We start from the raw sequence: 20,394 nt of genomic DNA on the forward strand, positions 1-20,394 counted from the left end.
ATATATATATATATATATATATCTGTGTGTATATATATATATATATATATATATTACCTTTAAATTATTATTTTTTTCAACATTTCATATATGCAAAGTGCCCGTCTAAAGAATCACTCATGCCATAACACTAATTAACATAATATTAAATTACTGTCATTTGTACTTTATTTAAAATGTAGAATTTTTAGTAATTTTAAGATTTGTACATAGTATTCTTCAATATATTACAGAAATACAGAAAAATGTTGAATAGTTATTAAATAGTTAAAGCATATCTTTCACCTGTACCCCATCATCTGCAGTTGTGATTTATTCTGTATACCCAACAGTGAAATACCCCTCATGAATTAATAATCATCTAGTACTGCAGTGATGCAGTGTTATTACTTAATGTAATGATGTACTAAAATATGTTTCATGCCATTCTCCCAGTATGACATTTTATAATGTAGTCTCAGTTATTATTAGAGATTTGAGATTGATAAGAAGAATGTGATGCCATTAGGACACTTACTCAAAAGACCGACTTTGAGGGGAAAAAAAGAACAACAAACAGCATTTATTTTTTTCATCCAAATTTATTGCGTTGTCCTCAAACAAGTAGAAAATATATATATTCAGTCTAAATCTAGCAAAAGCCTATTAAAACAGTTCAATTAAATTAAAAGCATTGCACAAGGCCTATGGCTCTGGGAAATAAAGCTTTTGCCACCACAGTATGACATTTTATAATGTAGTCTCAGTTATTATTAAAGAGATTTGAGATTGATAAGAAGAATGTGATGCCATTAGGACACTTACTCAAAAGACCGACTTTGAGGGGAAAAAAAGAACAACAAACAGCATTTATTTTTTTCATCCAAATTTATTGCGTTGTCCTCAAACAAGTAGAAAATATATATATTCAGTCTAAATCTAGCAAAAGCCTATTAAAACAGTTCAATTAAATTAAAAGCATTGCACAAGGCCTATGGCTCTGGGAAATAAAGCTTTTGCCACCACAGCAGCGTCTACAGATTTTAAGGCTCGTCATGAGTTTCAAATCACAATCCATGATGGTTCCAGATCTGTATTATTATTATTATTGGTACATGTAAAAATCTATGTTTTTCAGAGCCTAGAACCAGACAGCCTAATCTGAATCTGACCATTTTAGAAACTGTAGTGTTATGCTATTAGTGGCAGCAGAAGGAAGCACAACATATAACTGTGGTTTGATTCTAAACTAAGATGCATTCAAAGCAAGATCCCAGTAAGGCTCTCAAACTCTAAAAAACATGAAAGGATCGGTTGTTAACAGTGGAGAGGACACATTTTGCTAAGTTTAAATGTGCTATTTTGTTCAAACAGTACTTACCATTTTCACAGAGGCACCTTTGACCTCTTGCCTATAGTACACTACAGTATTCACAGGAAAATGCAGAGGGTTGCAAGCAAGTCAAATTAATTTTCACCAAAAAAGTAAGGAATCCATGACATAAAACCAAAAATACAACAGAGCTCTTAAAAATCTGTAAAATAGCAGTCTCAAATCACACAAGAATTATTTGAATGATCACCATACAAGTAACACACTCGTGTAGAGGTGAAATTTAACATCACTATAAATACAAACTTATAAAAGGATTTAACTACTGGTTGAGCATAAAGGCATGTGTACAAAGTGAAAATTTTTTTCCTCCATCATTCTACTAAATGTCAGATACATGCTGATATAATGAAGATGGTGAATGTCTTACACGGGTGATTTTAAAAGTACCAGTCATAGTGCTGTTGTCATGCACAAATATAAAAAGACAACCTCAAATTACACCCATGTGGTAATTATTCATCAGTAGTTCATGGTTCATTTAGTCCTATAAAAGCAAGGAATTAATGGAAAACAAAAACGCATATTCCCCCAAAAAAGATAGAAATTCTGCAGCAGTCATAGAGATGGAAAACATATTACTTCATGAATAGGGCAAATACGCATTGTTTTCTTAACATGATCAGTTAAAATGTGTCAAGCAAATGAAAGTCCCCTTTGCTTGCAGGCTTATGAACTGTGTAGAGGAGAAATCTGAGGGAGATCTCAATTCAAAACTGAACAAACAGCAAACAACAACCAAAAAACAGGAATTCCCCATGTTCCCACTGAATTTTAGAAAATACTTGAAAACTGTCCAATTGAGAAATTGTTTATTAGAACCATTGACATTTCCACAAACTACCTTCCCCACCAGCAAGATGAGTATTAGCTGTTATTGTTTGAAGATGACCCCATTAACCCCAGTCAACGGGACTACAGGAATACCTACAACTTCCTGTTGGGATGTACTGTGCTGTACATCACATACCCATGGTCAGTATGTAGACGATTAAACACTGGGAATGAAAAATAAAACACTTTTGTGTCACTGAATTTGAAAATTCAATTTGAAGTGTTTGGTCTCGCCCTACACAAATAAGGTGGCTAAGTTGCGTTTAAGTTCCGTACATCACAGTGGTTGACAAAGTGCCTCATGCGTCCAATTGACACAATGTATTCATGAATATTCCCTTAATTAGCTATTGTGTCCATTATTAAGGGAACCATAACATTCAATACAATACCTTTGGCACTAAGTGTTCTCCATTTGACTCAAAATGAAAAAAGCCCATTTAAAAGACCCTATAGAAAGGCCTAGGATGTCTTTGCATGTACAAAGGTTTAAGGTGCATGATCAATTCTGGTAGACATAAGTTCAAATTGTATGCATGACATTGTTAATATTATTTAAGGGATCTTGCGTTATCGCTGCACTTCAGAGCCGCAGAGAAAAAAACCCTGTTAATGTGCATGACTTCTCAATCTTTAAATGTTTTCAAACATTCTGACCAAAAACGGTTCTCCTCAATGTTTATGATAGAAAGATCTTGTCAAACCTTATGTGAAACTACATAGAATATAAGAAGAATTGGTGCAGTGGTAGAGGGCATGTGGTCGAGACCCAACACAGTCATGGTTTTTCACCAAGGGCCATTGCTCAGAATAAAGCCTATTCAGAAAGATCACTGACCCTCAGCCATGGGCAATGTTTTTCGAACGCTCTGTGGAGGCTCCCAGGTATCGCTGTCATCAGTGTCGTCATCATCTTCATCTCCCAAAACAGGTCCTTGCTCTTCAACCGCAGTCTCATTTTCACCCTGGGACTCGTCCTCCTCCTCATCTTGGTCTTCATTTCCCGTTTTATCTTCAAACGGGTTGGTACCCATTTCCTCCTCCTGATGAACCTCTGCAAACCACTCTCTCACCTGCTCGTAGCTCATGTTAGACTTGGCGACAAGCTCATCCAAGTCCTGTTCATTCAGGAACTTGTGCTTCAAGTAGTACTCCTTCAGAGTATCCCGTCCAGACTTGAACCTGATTGGTAAATTCTTCTCCGATTCTGTGTGCTTCTTCGATTTTCTACTACGGGTTCTTCCCCAACCACGGTTTCGAATCCTCCGTTTTCTGTTTTTGTTGCCATTCGTTCCTCCCATGTTTCCACTTTGATAGTAAAAATACCACTTCAAGTTGCCATTCTTCCAGGCATAGCGTGTGTCGCCAAACCAGTTGACGATGTAGGAACGAGGCAGTCCACTCTCCTCAGCCAGCTGGTCGTATTCTTCCGCCGAGGGCCACTGGGTGCGAACAAATGCAGTCTTCAGAACATGAAGCTGCTCTGGAGTTTTCTTAGTAACCTTCTCTTTGCTTAGCCTCTTTCCTCCAGGTGGAGTTTGGCTCCCCTTCTTTTGGGACGTTTCACCATCTGCTTTTGACTCAGAGGAATCGGGCACAGCGGTTTTTCTTTTTTCTGTAAACCAGGCATCGATCTCACGTCTGGTAAGTTTCGTCTCGGTCCTCAGCCGGCTGAGCTCTTCATCAGTTGGTGTGTCACATTTCTGAAAGCTTTCCTCTAGGACCACCAACTGCTCTGGTGTCTTTTCTTTAAACTTCTGCAGCGTAAAGTCTGGGAAGGGGTTCCAGGTCTTGGCACGCGTCTCCTTCTCTTTGATGGGCGATGGCGTCGGAGACTGTGGCGTTTCATCGCTGGAGTCGATAACAATGGTGGCACTGCTAATACCCCTGGGATTGTCATTCGCGATGAAGGCGTGGCTGTTCTTAGAATTGCGCTGGTTGTATCGGGTGTCGCTGAACCACTTTTTAATCTCACCTTTGGTGAGGTTGGTCAACTTCATTAGCCTAGCTATCTCAGCATCACTGGCAAACTGATTCTTCAGATAGCTTGCTTTCAATTCAGCCAGCTGCTCCTTGGATTTCTTAGGCCGCAGGCCAAAGTGATCGGCACTGAGTGCAGAGTTCTCCTGAGGGGTCAGCGATGGGGGCTGAACTGTAGTAGCTCTCTTAGTTTCACTGAGCGCAGGGCTTGTTTGATTAGTTGTGAACTTGGGCGTCTGGCTTTGACTGGGCATTCCTGCTACTGTCAGGGTTATCGGGGTGGTCACTGGGAGGCTGTTGGCTGTGCCAACCTGTGTCAGAACCAGACCTGGTTGACCCACAATCTGGCAGGTCTGAAGAATAGACTGCAGGCCATTAGTGGTGGAAAAATGATGGGCTGGGATGACTGTGATGGTCTGGGGAACTGTGTGGACTGTGCCATTAAATTGCTTCCTCCTGGCTTCCTCAACCTCTTCTGGGGTCCAACTAACACCATGCTTCAAACGCTGAGCCGAAAACCAGATCTTTATCTGCTCCTCACTGAACTTCTTCTGTGCTGCAAGACCCATGATTTCAGACACAGACGGGTAGGGGAACTTCTTGTAGGTGTTGACCAGGACTGCATTGGAGTCCATCGCAGCATTATATGTGGGAATACTACTTACTGGTATTAGAAGTTGAGTTTGAGCACTCTGCTGGGCCTGCAAGGCAGAAAGCACCTGGGCCAGGCCTGCCGGAAGAACTGTCGCAGGGTTCATAACCAGCTTCTTCTGATCTGCTACCACAGGGTTTGAAATATTGACAAGAACGCTGGGCTTTACAGACTCTGTGAACAATGGGCTCATGAGTTCTGGTGCCATGGAAGTGGCCATCACCGACGCTTCCAGTGGCTCCAGTTCCATCTCACTTTCAGTCACTGCCTCGCTTTCACTTGTGCCTTTTAGAGACACAGCTATTCTCTTGGGTTCAGACTTGCTTTTCATTTTCATTATAGGAGTCTTGCTGAGAGGGATTCCAGTAAGTGAGGGGTCATCACTATCCTCCATCTCTTTCTGCACAAAACCACCCTCGGCGATCAGATCAGAGATGGGCTGCTCTAGTGACGTTTGACCTGAGCGTTTTCCCGAAGAACGACATTCCTCACTCGAGAAATGGATCCCCTCATGTTCTGTAGGGACAATTAAAGGATTACTTTGATTAGAATCAGTATTGAGCACAAGTGTCTGATAGGTAAAAAGTGCATGACTTTTGACTTGTTAAAGGTTTTTTTTTTTTTTGTCCTAACCAGCTGCAACCGTCAACAGCATTGTGCGACAAGAGGTTACTTATTGTTTTTTCCTTTTTGCATTCTGCAAGGTAGCCCCGCCAAATTCCATTTGTCCAAAATCTCACTCAACATAGCTGTATATAAAACATCAAAAAGGTTTTTATTTTGCAGCAGAACTTTTAATGTGAACAGAAATGTTACTTGTCATGTTGCACTTGGTAAGGACACAGCACCATTCCAACCAGGACAAAAAAAATTGGCCTTGAGAAAGTGAACTTCACCTGTTTCTGTTTCCATGGGAACCACTGCTCCCTCAGTAGGACCGTCTGCCATACTCTCAGCTCCTTCATTCCCTTCCAGGGCCTCCATATCAGGATCTTGTTCTACAACATCTGATGGAAGCACCATGCAGGGGGTAGTGGACTTCCTTCTGCTCGACATTGTGCTTGTGAATGTGAAAAAGAAAATATAAGATGGCCAGAACCTCCAGGAGGTTGAATTTACATGCTAAACGTTAGTCCCATTCCAAGATTTGAGCTCAACATCCTGAAAGACAGAGAGAAACAAAAACACACACACAAGACACTGGTTAAAATGTAAACATGGGACAGTTGACCTATAATTAAAAACATTTACCGATGCATTCATATAGACACTAGATCAATTTACCACACAAGTGTAGTATTCTGCTGCATTCCACTATTAAATTCCACTATTTTCTTGTTTGACACAATCAGTATTGTATAAAGCACTATATAAATAAAGGTGACTTGATTTGATTAAAGCCAATAATTTAGAATTAAATGCTAATCCAGCACTGCAGAATCTAGGTAGCACTTTACAGTAAGGCCGTATATGTTAACAGTAGATTAAACGTCAGTTAATGTGAACTTTTTTTTAAATCTGTTATCTAACATGTGACATATTTATCTATAGTCCTATAGGTTTAGTGCATCTGCATACACTGTAGTGACCTACAGCTGTCAGATATCTATTTTTGCTGAATATTAAGTTTACAATGTTTCATAGTTTTTCTAAAACTACAAATCAGCTTTGAAAACACTGAACATGAAGTAAAAACTGCCAATAACTCCAAAATATGAAACCGCAATTACAGACAATTATTTAAAATGTACTGTAACATGTTTATTGTGCGTTTGATTTTATAAATTAAATTTTGATATGAATGACTGTTTCATGTGGTGCAAATAAATAAATAAAAATACCAGATACAAATTTTGAACTTAAAAATATATTTATAATATTAATAATAACAATCTAATTGTAATAAATTAAAAGGTTAATGGCAGTGATCTTAGCTAAAGTTAATTACCATAACTATACATATCTAACATTAAAAGTTGTGTGTTTACATTAACTATTGCATTAAGAACAAACATACTCTAAAAATGAATAACGGAGCATTTAGAAATTAATATTAATAAATGATATAAATGACACGTAATGCATTAACCATTGTTAATGTCTTCAGTCCCTGTGTCACTATATAATAGGCGTCACTGAGAAATGTCAGACGTGTGAGACGAGTTTAGTTTATGAGCGTTTAGAGTGTGTTCCCTTACAAACACTGGCGGTTCCTTTGTACACTTGGCACAGATGATAAAACCATGGTAAGAATTTATTACCATATTCAAGCACTTAAGCGTTATCATTTAACCATGGTACTACCATATGCACCATGGTATTTACTGAACTACCGTTGAGTACCAAGTTAATGGTACATAAATTTCAGCACCATATATATCAACGTACAACGGTGTTGCCAGATACTATCATTATACCATGATACATTGTATGGTACCCCAAGAATGCTCAGAAAATTACTATGGTATTACAAAGTATAAAAACAAGATACCACGGTACTTTCCGTTAGTGAGGAAGCTTCAGGGATGCGCTGGAACTCACCGGCCGCGAGCTTCAGTGTCAAATCGCGGCTCTGGGTGCGAGTATCCTCCGGTTCAGCAGCAGGAAGAGCGGAGGCGAGACGGAACGAGACCCGCCGCACGTAGAGGGGGGAAAACCCTGGATGGACCGGACAGATGCCACACCGATCGGATGTTTCTCTCCCTGATGTCTCTGTTACTCTATTATTTGGCCAGGCACACTGCGCTGGTGTTTTATGGGTCTCTCAGTAAACAAAAGAATCATCTACGCACATTTTAATGGCAGTTTTTAATGATCATCAGGCGTCACCGCTGTCAGTTATACGTCGTGACATCATCGCCAGGCGACTCCCAGCCGTCACGTAAAATCGGCGTTAAAACATGTTTGGACGCTAATTTAATCGAGACACTCACACAGTACTTTGTACGGGCCCAATGCACACACCTGTGGACTTTTATATTGTCTATGCGCTAAGAAACCAGAGCACTGATTATAGAAACGTACAACCCCCAAACTATGAAACTGCCCAATCAGAGCCAACTTGCAGTCACGTGACCCTCATGCATCTCTTCATAGATTCAAGTGGAATTTTCCTCATGTTTCCTACTAGCTTGATTTAAATATTATCAGAAACAGAAGAGTAGAAACCACAAGTGATTACAACACACAACTATTTGCAGTACTTTAGGCAAAGAGTAGATCAGATGTTTGTACCATTACCAAACTATATGCTTGGTATAAACCCCCCCCCCAAAGACAATGATAATTGTGATAAAGGCTTTAATATGCACAACACTCAAAGACACGACTAAAGAACTAGCAAAATATAATTTATAGACAAGTTATAAGAAATATATAGTATAGTTTGTTTAAAGAACTAGGAAAACTCTTCAACTTCTTTTGACATCTCCTGGAAAATAAAATAAAATACATGTCAAGTAGGCAGATAAAGTCAATAAGCCTTTTAAATATGAAAAAAAACTGGTTAATCACAACTAGCAAGTTTTAATGTACTGTAGAATCAACAGAATAGTGAGTTAATAAGGCAGCAGGACGTATTCTTGCATAATCTATATGTACCTGTATAAGTGCAGTCTTGTCATTATCTTTCCTGTGTCTATAAATACTCTGGCACAGCAGAGCATACAGTTTCTCCAGTTGATTGACCTCATATCCCTCTGTCGTGTCCACAACTGTCTGTAGAAGTTCCTGAATTAATAATGAAAACAGAGATTGAAAACACCTTTTCAATGTAGAAGTCAAGTTAACATGCATGCATATTAGGGTTGTTTTGCTTTTAAATAGCTTAAAAGCACCGTGCACATTTTACTTTCACTGTTGAATTGGCGGCAGTTAGGCGTCAATTGCTCGAATGCAACAACAAAATACAACGTCAAACTCACTTTAGCCTATATATAAAACAGAACTTTTATTAACAAAACGAATACAAATTCACCATGCTATAGTGCAGGCTATGCCTAATATAAAATAACAAATAACTTGCATAAAGTTTAAATAGGTACAAGTGACGTAACCGGTGTTGCGGCTTAACACCGGTATCCCCGTCAACACCATCTATCGCGGCAAGCCTAATGCATACTTCTTCAGTTTTCCCACTATCTGTTATTGTTTCTGCAGTTAGATGAAGATATCGGACTTACTTTCAGTTTGTTGTGGTCCACGATGAGAGGCATGTTCTTCTGCTCCAGGATCTTCATGGCAGCATCCACTCTGTTGAGACTTTGCTGTTCGGCCTGCATCTTAAAACCTCTTGTCATCCGCCTCGGTCTCAACTCTGAAAATCCCATACAAACTCAAGTACTGCTTCATGTTCATAGAAACACCACAACTGTTATAAAATAAATTCTAAATGTTTTTTGTGATTTGCTAACCTGTTCCTGTGTTGTCCTCTGCACTTGGCTCCGACCTCTTAGTTTCAGTGCTCTCTGATTCTTGGACACCATTTTGGCCATTTATGGCATTATTCTGGGCGGTCTCAACACTCATGACTTCGTCTACTGCAGAGGCAGTATTGCCACGTTCTCGTCCTTCATTAGGGATGTTGTTATTCTGTGCTACAGCCGTGGATTCTGAGGGTTCCTCTGTACGAGCACAGCAATCAGTCTCCATTGACTCACATTCAACATCTTTCATCTTCTCTGGATCTTCACTCTCAGCCAGTTTTCCATCTTCCTCTTCATCCTCCTCTTCGTCCCCTGATTCTGCTGTGTTAGGGTTATCTTTTGAGTTCAAATGCGAGCAAGACTTCTTTCTGCGGATGAAGCCATTTTTCCATCGATTTTTCCTCTTCTTTTTCATCTGTGATGCTGTGGATAGACAAAACATTTCATTCACAGCCTGCATGAAAGAAAGCCTACCAATCTGACTTCATGTCAAAAGTACTGGTAAAATATTTTAAGTATGCAAGTCAATGCTAATTTTTTTTTTCATATAAAATCAAACAATATTGACGAGAAAAACAAAACCACTCAATTTATAATAACGCCGTTATTACCGTCTCTTTAATTGAATTGGCAAAGTTTTTTATTTTTAAATTTAATTGGGACATACTTTTAAAGGCTACATGCCATTATTTTAATGTTAATATTTAACTTTTAAATATATTATTATTATTAAATTAAATATTAATTTTTAACATTAAATAAAAATGGCATGTAACCTTCAAGTATGTCCCAAAATGAAAACAATAAATAAATAATAACAACAATAATGATTTTACAATGGAAAAAGAAAACTGCCAAATAATAATAATATTGTGGTTTCAAAACTGGTATCAAGACTCATGAAATGTCACAAGTGCTGATAATTTAAATCAAAACTACAGATGTTAAAACCTCAAATCCTACCTCATGCATGGCAGTTTTGAGAGGCTCTACAGCACTGATGTCAGGCAGTACAGCTTTGTTAATCACCTGTATTAATTCCTGTTTGATGTGGTGATATCACTGCTTGTGCTGGCACAAGTGTAGCATCTTTACTGGGTTCTGGATCACCCGTCTTCTGCTCCACTGTAGCAGACACCTTTGGCAGCACGTGGTAGTAGGCAGGAGTGAACCGTGATGAGGTGGAGCCTGAAAATAAAATATTAGAAATGTGAGTGATGGCCACAGTCTCACTCCAATCAACATATGATCTAAAGTAGCATCAGTGAAACCTCGTCTGATGCGAGACTCCTTGATCTCAGCGCAGGTCTTCTCAAAGTCCTCATCTAATTCATCTCTGATTATGGCATGCACAGTGTCCTTGAGAGCACAGGCACGGTGTCTGATGAGCCGATCTATTAAAAGCACAAACATCATAGATATTGCATGCCACAGAAACCACACAAATGTTATGCAATTATGCAAAACACACTTGGAAAGTCAAAGGATAGTTCTATCTCTGAAATTTGACTGCATATGCTATCAAAGTAAAACAGCAAATGCTGACAAACCCTTTACTGCACATTTGAGTTGAATGCAAACTGTAAACTGCCTACATACAATAAGGTGGTTGTGTCACCAATGTTCAGTAAATAAATCACATACCAGTCAAAAGTTTGGAATAATTACAATTTTACAATGTTTCTGGAAGTCTTTTATGCTCATCCAAGGCAAATATAAAATAAAAACAGCAATATTGTGAAATATTACACTAAAACTGCCGGTAGGTAGCTGCAAGTCTTGATGAGTGAATCATTTATTTAACGGATTCCTTCAAATGGCTGATTAATTAAAAAAAATAATAATTTTATGAATGGGCCACTGAATCATTCAGGGCTCATACACATTTTTACCAATAAATTTCCATGACTTTTCCATGACTTCTGAGACATGACAAGTATATATGTATGTATATGTAAAATAAGAATAAAAATCCATTTGAATTTATCATAGCATCTGTTAACTAAAACTAATGACTATTAATGCTACTTATTTGCTTTCTATTCGTTTTAATAAGTACAAGCTGCGACTGTGCCAGAAGTTACTCCACGCAGAGAACATATCACATCACTGAATATTATAATTTATTTAACCAATATTATCAACTAAACTCAGGACCTGAATTTCATTTAGGAAACCATTTAGGTCTAACAGTAGTATTCAGGTCCAGAAATGGAATAAACTGTAAATTAAAAACAATTCTTAAAATTAAGGTTACAAAAGTTTAGTCAAGAGCAGTGATTGATCTTTTTTTGTGTGATTGAGTGATTTTTTATGAATTTTTTTGTCTTTTGTTGTTTGATTAACATTAATGACAGACGGCACAGCTTTATTAGGGTGCTGTCCCTTTAAAGGGGTGGTTAATTGCAATTTCACTTTTTTTAATGTTAATTAGTGTGCAATGTTGCTGTTTGAGCATAAACAATATCTGCAAAGTTACGAAGCTGAAAGTTCAATGCAAACGGAGATATCGTCTTTTAAAATTCTGACGGTTTAATGCCTACAAAAACGGCTGGTAGGGACTACAACAAGTTACTTCCCGGGTTCGTGACATCACAAACCCAGATAAACCCCGCCCTCGGGAAAAGGCAGCAAAGGGGGCGAGGCCATGCTGCGCTGCTTTAGAGAAGAGGAAGAGAAAACTAGAGGTGCACGTAAAAATCTGTTCATATATGAATCGCGATTCTGTCTTCTAACGATTCTAATGGATTCACAAGTATCAAAATCAATGTTCTAAAGCAGCGGTTCTTAATACTGTTCCTCGCGTTTCCCTGCTCTGCATCTCTCTCTCTCTCTCTCTCTCTCATTCAGCTCAGCTCCGACAATGAACTGTTCCAATTATACTCTTATTTTCACATAGTTATGAGAAGCATTAAACATGGACGCGCATGCGGTTGCTGTACTGTATTAAAGCTTTAATCAGGATAAAACCGTATATTAAAAGCTAACATAAGCAGTAGCATTTACAACAGCGTATCTAAAAGTATGAGACAACAACAAACAAAAAACATAGGCAGGGATCAACACTAAGGATTTTTTCTACTTGCCCTGCCAATATTTTCACTGGCCCTGCCACAAAAAATAAAATAGTTGCTGTTATCATTGTTTTTGATCTGTTATCTTGTATTCTAATAAATAAGCTTGTATGACACCAATATTTTAGATACTAATTAAATTTAGCAATTTTCTATTTCAATTTCGATACCACAGCAAAAATCAGTAGCCAAAAATAAACAAATATAAAGTTTAAACATTAAAGACAAGTGACGGCCAGTAAATAAGAACAAATTACAAGTAATAGCACAATTAAATATAGGCCTATAGCACAAAAATAGAAATGAAATGATGCTAAATGATTTAGGATTTTATGTTTGTAGATGTTCAGGTACAGAAATTGAAAAACCACATATAAAATAACATTTGCATATTCTTCACTCGGTGTTGCACCTTGATCTTTGCAATGTTTATTAGACTGTATAATTTCAAAATCCGAAGCAAAAACAGAATAACCTGACTTTAGCTTTGTGAAATTATGCTACATAAAACATCTGCACGAAACAGAAACAGCAGGTGGGCTGAATGAGATGCAGATTCACTCTCTGACAGCAGACAGTGCTTATGGTACAGTGATACAGCGTTTCCTTGGTTACAGCTGTAAACACAGCAGTCCTGCGCGTATTAACACTAATTTAAATGCATCATACGGAGACAAAGTGAAAAGAAAACGCCATTTCTGAAAACAGTCAGTTCCGTTCCCCTCAGAAGCACATTCATATAAAATTAAATATTTGGATTTTCTTCCTATATTTTGCGCATCGTGAACAGTGATCTTGTTCTGCCTGCAACAGTATTTTCTTGTCTTTGTGTCCGTATTCAGCATCTCTGGCTTAACGGGCGTTAAGCATGTTAACGCCCGTTTACAGACTAAGTATAATAATAACGTAATATTTCCACACAAATGGCCATTGGGAAAATGATTGCAGTGCAGTTTGTGTGCAAGCACGGAACAGAAGATAGTCTGAAATAAAACAAAAAATGGATGTTAATGCCTGTATAGCTGATGTGCGCGAGCTGATAAGCAAATCACGCTGAGTGGATTGAGCGCGGCAGCGCAGATGCGCGAGTTTGACGAGTGAATATAGCTACTTTTCTCACAGACATCACTGGAAAGTTTGTAGTTCGGTCATAAACAAGTAAGTAAAACAATGCAGAGAGAGAGAGAGAGAGAGAGAGAGAGAGAGGGAGAGAGAGGGAGAGAGGGAGTGCGCACTTCTGTTGTGTGATCTTTGATGTTCACTCACTTAGCTCAATAAAGCAGACTTGCTCAATAAAGCAGACTTGACTTGACTTGACTTAGCACACGCATCATTTGGATTAAAACTAAATCGTAAAAATAAGACCATTTATAGGGGCATTCACTATACGTGCACGCGTTGCGCGTTTTGCTTGCTTGAGCGTTTCTGCATTACATGAGTGGCTTTGAAATATAAATCGCAGCACGTTTCAAATGAAACTTTGAACTTTCAAATGAACGCGACTTCTATTTCTGAAAATATCATAGTTAGGAGATTTATAATGAGTGGTTCCCTGCATTATTACAGCAAAGCACGTGATTACAGTACTAAGCCGCTGCAAAATCAATGCGGAATTCACTCTCACTCCGAAAGCGCTTGCTAACTGGAGCTGCTTCGGTGATCACGCATCAGTTGTCTCTCAAAGGTAAGGCTGCAGCAGACATTGCTTAAGTTGCAATAGATCCCAATCCACTAATGTTGCACTGAAGTTGCAAAACACCTCAATATTATCTATGATTTCCGCGATGCGGAGAACGCGGACGGAATCGCAGAATCCAGTCATATAAATGGAATTTACTGTATGACGCGGAATGTCACAGAATTTGTCAAAGTTTGGATGAATTAATCAAAAGTAGGTCAGTACACTTAAATAGAGTCGCAATATGGACTAGCGGTACTCTGTATCGGCAAGTAACAAAAATAAAAGTATCGGTATCGGGCGAGTACTGGAAAAAGTGGTATCAGTGCATCCCTAATAAAAACAGGAAAAGATCAGCCCGTTTCTCAGAGAAGGGACAGAGCTGTGTGGAATAAAGATAAATTATGTGCAAAATAATTAGCATTAACATGTTAGACTGCACCCCAAAAACACAATCAAGCCTAGAAAAATCCCAGTGAACCACCCCTTTAAGACCGACTGCTTGGATCCAATATACTGATACACAATGGTTTTCTTTCTCAACTGCTTACATTCACTTAAGACAAAACCGACAGTGTTTACGAGGGTACTCGCCAGGACAGGCATTTTTAATGGTTTGGATGTGACTGCAAGCGCACAGAAAACCGTTGTGGAGTGTGTGACAACCGAATGGTTTTAAAAGTCTTAAAAAGAAAAAATTGAATGTACAAATTATACAGTTTTGTGACGATGCAACAATGCCCCATTCAGGCAAGTGACAATTATGTCAACTGTCCCAAAAGCATGCAGCAGCTGCGCTGATGTAAAGCCATTTTGGAAGCCTGAAAGAGATTAGACTAGATACCGCTGAATCACTCATGCTGCTTTCATATGACTAATTTGATCTGATATTCTGTGTGGAGTTATTTCCATCTAACCTACATGCTATATTAAATAAATGTTTGTGGGAATTTCCCGCATTATAAACGCAAAACCTGTGGGAATGAGCAAAATGATGCGATATATGCGCGATCCCGCACCGACCTGATAAAAATATATTCTATTGCACAGATATTTGTGAAATAAATTTCCAAGACTTTTCAAAAACTTTCTGGGTTTACTAATTTTTCCAGGTCTGGAAATTGCCTTTTTAAAATTCCATGACTTTTCCAGGTTTTTCACGAACCCTGATAATTGGCTTGATTTGTTAAAAACCACGGATTCACTTAGTAACAAAACACAGCTGTGTGTTGCTCGGAGATGCACAAGAGTTCAGCTGTGGCTTTGTTAGGAGCTTTTGATTTGGTAAATTGAGCAAAACAGACAATTCTGGGTCTAAAATTTAACACAATATTAACTTGTTTATTCACCTATTGTATAAAATCATTACCACATATAAAATTGTGCAGATATAGAATGGTTTTGTATTTCATGGTTAAAATTCTCAGCCTACCTGAGGGGTCTCTGTCTGGGTTGTACTCGAGAGCATTCTGCCAGATCAGATCCACATCCTGCAGGTAAGCTGCCACAGTTTCATACTTGTGCAGATCAATTTTGGAGTGAACTGTGGACAGGTCCATAGGCTGTTTGATGACTGTAGTGTAATCGGGAACCTGTCCCCCCACAAAAAAAAAACACACACACATATGACCTCAGTGAGCACATGGCACTGGTTCACAAATATCAACAGCTGGAGAGAGTTGATACAGAAGGGCTGCGGGACTAAAATCTTCGCCTTACCTCCTCTGTGTCCACAGACTTTGTAAAGGCCTTGAAGCGTTTGTCCTGAGCTAATCGGTTGGTGACATCCCGCAGGAAGAGGCGGAGTTCCCTGAGCGTATCCTCTTCCTGCTCTTCTAGTTTCTGCTGCTCCTGCTCAGAGAGCTGGCGGGGAGGCGGCGTAGGGGCCACCGGTAACACCTCCAGTGCCTGGAGGACTAAGGAGAAGAAAGTGGGAGTTATCACAGGTTTGCATGAAAATACTAAGAATGTGAAAAACATTACATAAAAAATACTTACCCGCTTCTCTCTTAGATGCTGGTGCTTTAGCAGCTTGATTTAAAATAAGATCCTCAAAGAATCTGAGCCTCTCCTCCCGAGATGGAAGCAGAACATTGAACACCTCACCATACTCAACATGGAAAAGGTCCTGCACCTTTAAACAGGTAAACAAACAAATAGAAAAAGTCACACAATAACATTACAGAAGATAAAATGCATCACAAATGCTATTTCATTTACTCTTTAAGCCAACAAGCCCCAGTACTGCTTATACAGTACATGTGGTACCTCAGGACACAGCGTGTGGTGAGGAAAGCTGCATGTGGCGAGGAGGAGGCATGGGCAGAATGAAGGGATGTCCTGCAAGAGACTGATGAATGTGGCCTTTAAAGTTGAGCTCACCGTGTCCCACCAGCGCTGGATGTGTGGAATATACAGAATGCTGGGGGCAGTTCTCCTTGCCTCACAGAAAACCTGATGTACAATATAGATTGATAGTAATTTGCTAAAACAAGTTCATCTTTGTATCTTGACCTCTAGTATAAATTCAGTGTGTTTACCTGTGCACAGGCCTCCTCTGGGGTGGCTGAACTGACCCCATACAATACAGCAACATCGAGTGTATAAACAGTGAATTTCTCCAGGGCGTGAAGAATAGCAGGAGCCAAGTGTGAGGTCTGACCAGAGCCCGATGTCCCACAGAGCAGCAGTCTGGGTCTGAATGAGGTGGGCTGCTGCAGGGCACTCCTGCAATACATGTAATGAAAGAAATGAAGCAGAGCACAGAGATGACAGGCAGGTCAAAACAACTCCAAATATACCACAGGTTGAACACGTTTCACTATTGTCATCAGTGAAATTCTGTAGCTATTGAACATTTTGAACTCTCCATTATTAGTCTCATTATTATTATTAGAATAATAACCTAATTAAAATTGGACTTTTACCCAATATATGTGGCGGTGTTGTTTTTTTTACACATGCATAGGCATGATTAAGAAAAACTGTTGTTGATGATAAACTGGATCTGATGAAAAGCACTTAAAAAAATAACATCCTGTCTTGAAACAAATCTTTGATTACACAAAACTTTGTGATGATATCTTTTCTCTCATAACAACGCTTCCTGTGAACTCATATCTGTACACAGTGAGTTAAACCACAAATGAACAGTTCAGTCAAGAAAAGGGAAATTGTGTACATGACACTCATGTCTAACCCTTAAATTGGATAACAGTACATTATTTGCCACAATAAAACATCAGGCTTTGTTTAAAATATTGCTTGTGCTTCCCCATATGCACCAAGTCAGCACAGAAGTCAGTTCATCGCATTTCTAACCTGTTCAGATGAAGAGCAGATGCAGCCGGTCCAGTGTTCTTCTGGCCTTTATTAGTAATGCACACGGAGGACCCCTCATCTTCACTCTGTAGTAGATCATCTAAGATGCCAGACACACCCTCTAAAATGGAAAATGAATTGATTATGAATTTCAAAATACAAACTAAATAAACATGAGTGGTGTCTGTCCATGCAAAACTCACTGACATGATATTAGGGTGTTAAGAGTTTGGTTGCTACAGTGTTATGCATGCATGCTCTGAGTGTTTTAGCACACTGCTAGAGGGAAGAGTAATAAAAACAGTTGTCTTTACCAGCATCTCTTTTCTTCTTGAGGCTCTGCTCTACATGAGGAAACAGTCTCTGCAGCATCTCCATGGCGTTATTGAGGGCAGAGCTTAGCAGGGGTTCAATAACAGGCGTAAGTGCTTTAGCTGGAGAGGCCACTGCCCTCCGTGAAGCTGGAACTATCTTCCTCATGGCCGAGAGGAAGTCCCGGCCACTCACGCTGATGGACTCCACATCCAGCAGGAGCTTCTGGGAGGAAGCATATATCTGGGGGTAGCATCTACGCAAGGCGCACAGAGCTGCTTCTGAACATACAGCTTTGATGTCTGCGCCACAATAACCTGGAAGCACAGGGAGAGTTTTGACTATTGGTATACAATCAGGAATGATAGTGCAGTTCATTCTGGCTAAGAACCTCACACTTGGACAGGATGAGACAGTCTGAGGGCTCTGCAAATGCCAGAATTGAGAATACTAGAGAGTAAGAATACTAGAACAGCAGAATGTTACATAACACTGCTACCCAAAACCCAAATACAGCAGGTCCTGGAGGTGTGTTGTGTATGTGTTGCCACTGAGAAAGCGGAGACAAAGGTAAGCTGTTATGTGAGATGCACTCATGTCGTTTCACATAGTGGAACAGAAAAAGCTCTTACCAACACACTTGTCAGCCAACTCTTCAAGAAACACATCAGACAGCTGCGGGTCCCACTGCCTAGTATGAATCTTCAAAATATCTTTGCGAGCCTACAAATCAGCAACAATGTCTTGTAGGTTACTATAAAACAAAACAAAAACTGCAGTCGAACATAAACAGTGAATAACGCATTCCACAATAGAGCTTGAAACTCCCACCTCTCTGTCTGGTAGGCTGAAGAGAAACTCTCTGTCAAATCGTCCGGGCCGTCTGAGCGCAGGATCGATGGAGTCCAGACGGTTAGTGGCTCCGATAACAACCACCTCCCCACGGCTGTCTAGCCCATCCATGAGAGCCAAAAGAGTGGACACGATGGAGCTTCAGACAACATAAACAAACAATTTAAGTTTCATAGCAGGACAGTAAGAAAAGATAAATATAAAATAAAAAAATGCAGAAAAACAGACTAACATACCTGTGTATCTGGTCTTGCCGACTGGACCGAACAGGTGCGATACCATCAATTTCATCAAAGAAAATAATTGACGGACGCATCTGGTACGCCTTCAAAATAAAAGACGTAGACAAAATTAGGCATTCATGAATGACCATTTCTAAATGAAATTTAAATTTAGTTTAAATGTGGGCAACCTGGTCAAACAGGAGGCGGAGCTGTCTCTCAGACTCGCCCACCCATTTGCTGAGGCAGTCTGCTCCTTTTCTCATGAAGAACGCCACCTTCCTCTCACCTTGACTGCACTCATTTGCCAGGGCTCGAGCTACCAAAGTCTTTCCTGTGCCAGGAGGGCCATAGAACAGACATCCCCTGCAAACACATAGCATTTAATCAACATACATTCTGCAAAAGGTGATATTCAGCATTCAGTTAGTCATCCAAATATGCATTTTAATGTAAATATTTATCAATATCGCTTTTCATACCTTGGAGGCTGAATCTTAAACTTCTCAAAGACTTCAGGGTAGAGTAAAGGAAACACAACCATCTCCTTCAGTGCAGAGATGTGTTTGCCTAAACCTCCAATGCTGTCAAAGCGCACCTGCACATGGAAACCCAACAGTCAACCACAGGTCTCTACCATTTTTGAAGTTCAATTCGAATGGCAAATACATACTGTTTGGTCAATTTGCATTGGATCAACATCTGCAAGACTTGCTCCAATTTTAATCCTGTCCTTGTGAATTCCCAACAAATCTTCCTTCCGTAAATTCATAGGGAGGCATCTACAAGGGAAATGTGTTTAGATTTTTTCTAAAACTGTAGTTTAATAATTGCTTTCATATATGAAAGGCTACAAAATACACAGATAATGATGTCTAAGAAACTATTTTTATAGAGCTACAACAGATTAGGGATGCTCCGATCCGCCTTTTTCGCCTCCGATACCGATTCTGATACCTAGGGTTCGGTATTGGCCGATACCGATCCGATACCAGTGAAGTTTTTTTCCCTCTCTGATACATAGGGTTCGGTATTGGCCAATACCGATACCGATCCAATACCAGTGAAGTTTTTTTCCCCCCCATTTAAATAAATGTAGAATTTATATATCTCTGTGTGTGGAACTGATAATCATTCTTTCACAATCTACTAGATACAGACTACTTCATTATAAAGAAAAATAAAATAAACAATAAATATGAAAAAATATAGGCCTATGTATATTTATAATCTATGACAAAAATGTATCATAAACTAGGTTAGTGGATAATTCGGCAGCAAAAGTTATTCTAGAAAAATCAGTGCACAATAATTTTAGAAATCCAAACATTTAGTGAAAAAACTATTTTGTGGGGAACAAATAAAAGTGTTGCACTAAATATGGTAAAATGTTACACATTGCTATTTGTATTATAAAATCCATTCATTAAAAACATTCATATATAAGTTTAAGTATATACTACAAAATTAAAATAAATTTCTTTTGAATGTATAGCATATTTTTTAATAAGGCACAACATATGATAGATACGATAGGACAAAACAAATACAGTGCAGCACGAACTGTTTTTATACAGTCTATGAGCACGAAGCGCTTACAATGTGCGCATCCGGTGTGCAGAATGATGACGTCACAGCCTGACGCCGTGTTGCTTCAAGCGCATCATTCTGCAC

General features: G+C 39.1%; 2 protein-coding genes across 6 annotated transcripts in view; both read right to left on the bottom strand.

The window, feature by feature from the left end:
* LOC107686264 (ATPase family AAA domain-containing protein 2-like) overlaps positions 1 to 20,394 on the bottom strand; it is a 26,422-nt gene that overhangs the window by 1,311 nt on the left and 4,717 nt on the right. For 2 of the 4 annotated variants that reach the window (XM_016483205.1, XM_016483194.1), the window contains 19 exons: positions 19,394 to 19,502; positions 19,203 to 19,318; positions 18,912 to 19,086; positions 18,736 to 18,824; positions 18,479 to 18,638; positions 18,280 to 18,370; positions 17,650 to 17,964; positions 17,336 to 17,456; positions 16,555 to 16,741; positions 16,283 to 16,468; positions 16,013 to 16,148; positions 15,734 to 15,930; positions 15,447 to 15,606; positions 10,534 to 10,656; positions 10,292 to 10,450; positions 9,251 to 9,685; positions 9,020 to 9,153; positions 8,439 to 8,567; positions 8,122 to 8,268 (listed from right to left, as the gene is read on the bottom strand). In XM_016483205.1, the coding sequence (XP_016338691.1) occupies positions 8,236 to 8,268; positions 8,439 to 8,567; positions 9,020 to 9,153; positions 9,251 to 9,685; positions 10,292 to 10,450; positions 10,534 to 10,656; positions 15,447 to 15,606; positions 15,734 to 15,930; positions 16,013 to 16,148; positions 16,283 to 16,468; positions 16,555 to 16,741; positions 17,336 to 17,456; positions 17,650 to 17,964; positions 18,280 to 18,370; positions 18,479 to 18,638; positions 18,736 to 18,824; positions 18,912 to 19,086; positions 19,203 to 19,318; positions 19,394 to 19,502 (3,055 nt within the window). In that variant the 3' untranslated portion in view covers positions 8,122 to 8,235. Of the gene's footprint in view, positions 1 to 8,121; positions 8,269 to 8,438; positions 8,568 to 9,019; positions 9,154 to 9,250; positions 9,686 to 10,291; positions 10,451 to 10,533; positions 10,657 to 15,446; positions 15,607 to 15,733; positions 15,931 to 16,012; positions 16,149 to 16,282; positions 16,469 to 16,554; positions 16,742 to 17,335; positions 17,457 to 17,649; positions 17,965 to 18,279; positions 18,371 to 18,478; positions 18,639 to 18,735; positions 18,825 to 18,911; positions 19,087 to 19,202; positions 19,319 to 19,393; positions 19,503 to 20,394 lie in introns of those variants that run through there. The other 2 variants (XR_001634032.1, XM_016483214.1) reach the window with 2 other exon arrangements.
* Positions 866 to 8,064, bottom strand: LOC107686285 (zinc fingers and homeoboxes protein 1-like). 2 transcript variants are annotated; one of them, XM_016483225.1, is made up of 3 exons: positions 7,380 to 8,064; positions 5,735 to 5,999; positions 866 to 5,354 (listed from the first exon to the last, which is right to left on the bottom strand). In XM_016483225.1, exons 2-3 carry the CDS (start codon positions 5,892 to 5,894, stop codon positions 3,037 to 3,039), a joined length of 2,478 nt encoding a protein of 825 aa, XP_016338711.1. In that variant the 5' UTR covers positions 5,895 to 5,999; positions 7,380 to 8,064; the 3' UTR covers positions 866 to 3,036. The 2 variants fall into 2 exon arrangements, with proteins under 2 accessions (XP_016338711.1, XP_016338719.1); XM_016483233.1 differs by lacking the exon at positions 7,380 to 8,064 and having other exon boundaries at positions 5,735 to 6,039.

This window comes from Sinocyclocheilus anshuiensis, unplaced genomic scaffold (assembly GCF_001515605.1).
Source record: "Sinocyclocheilus anshuiensis isolate Anshui unplaced genomic scaffold, SAMN03320099.WGS_v1.1 scaffold389, whole genome shotgun sequence".
NCBI lineage: Eukaryota > Metazoa > Chordata > Actinopteri > Cypriniformes > Cyprinidae > Sinocyclocheilus > Sinocyclocheilus anshuiensis.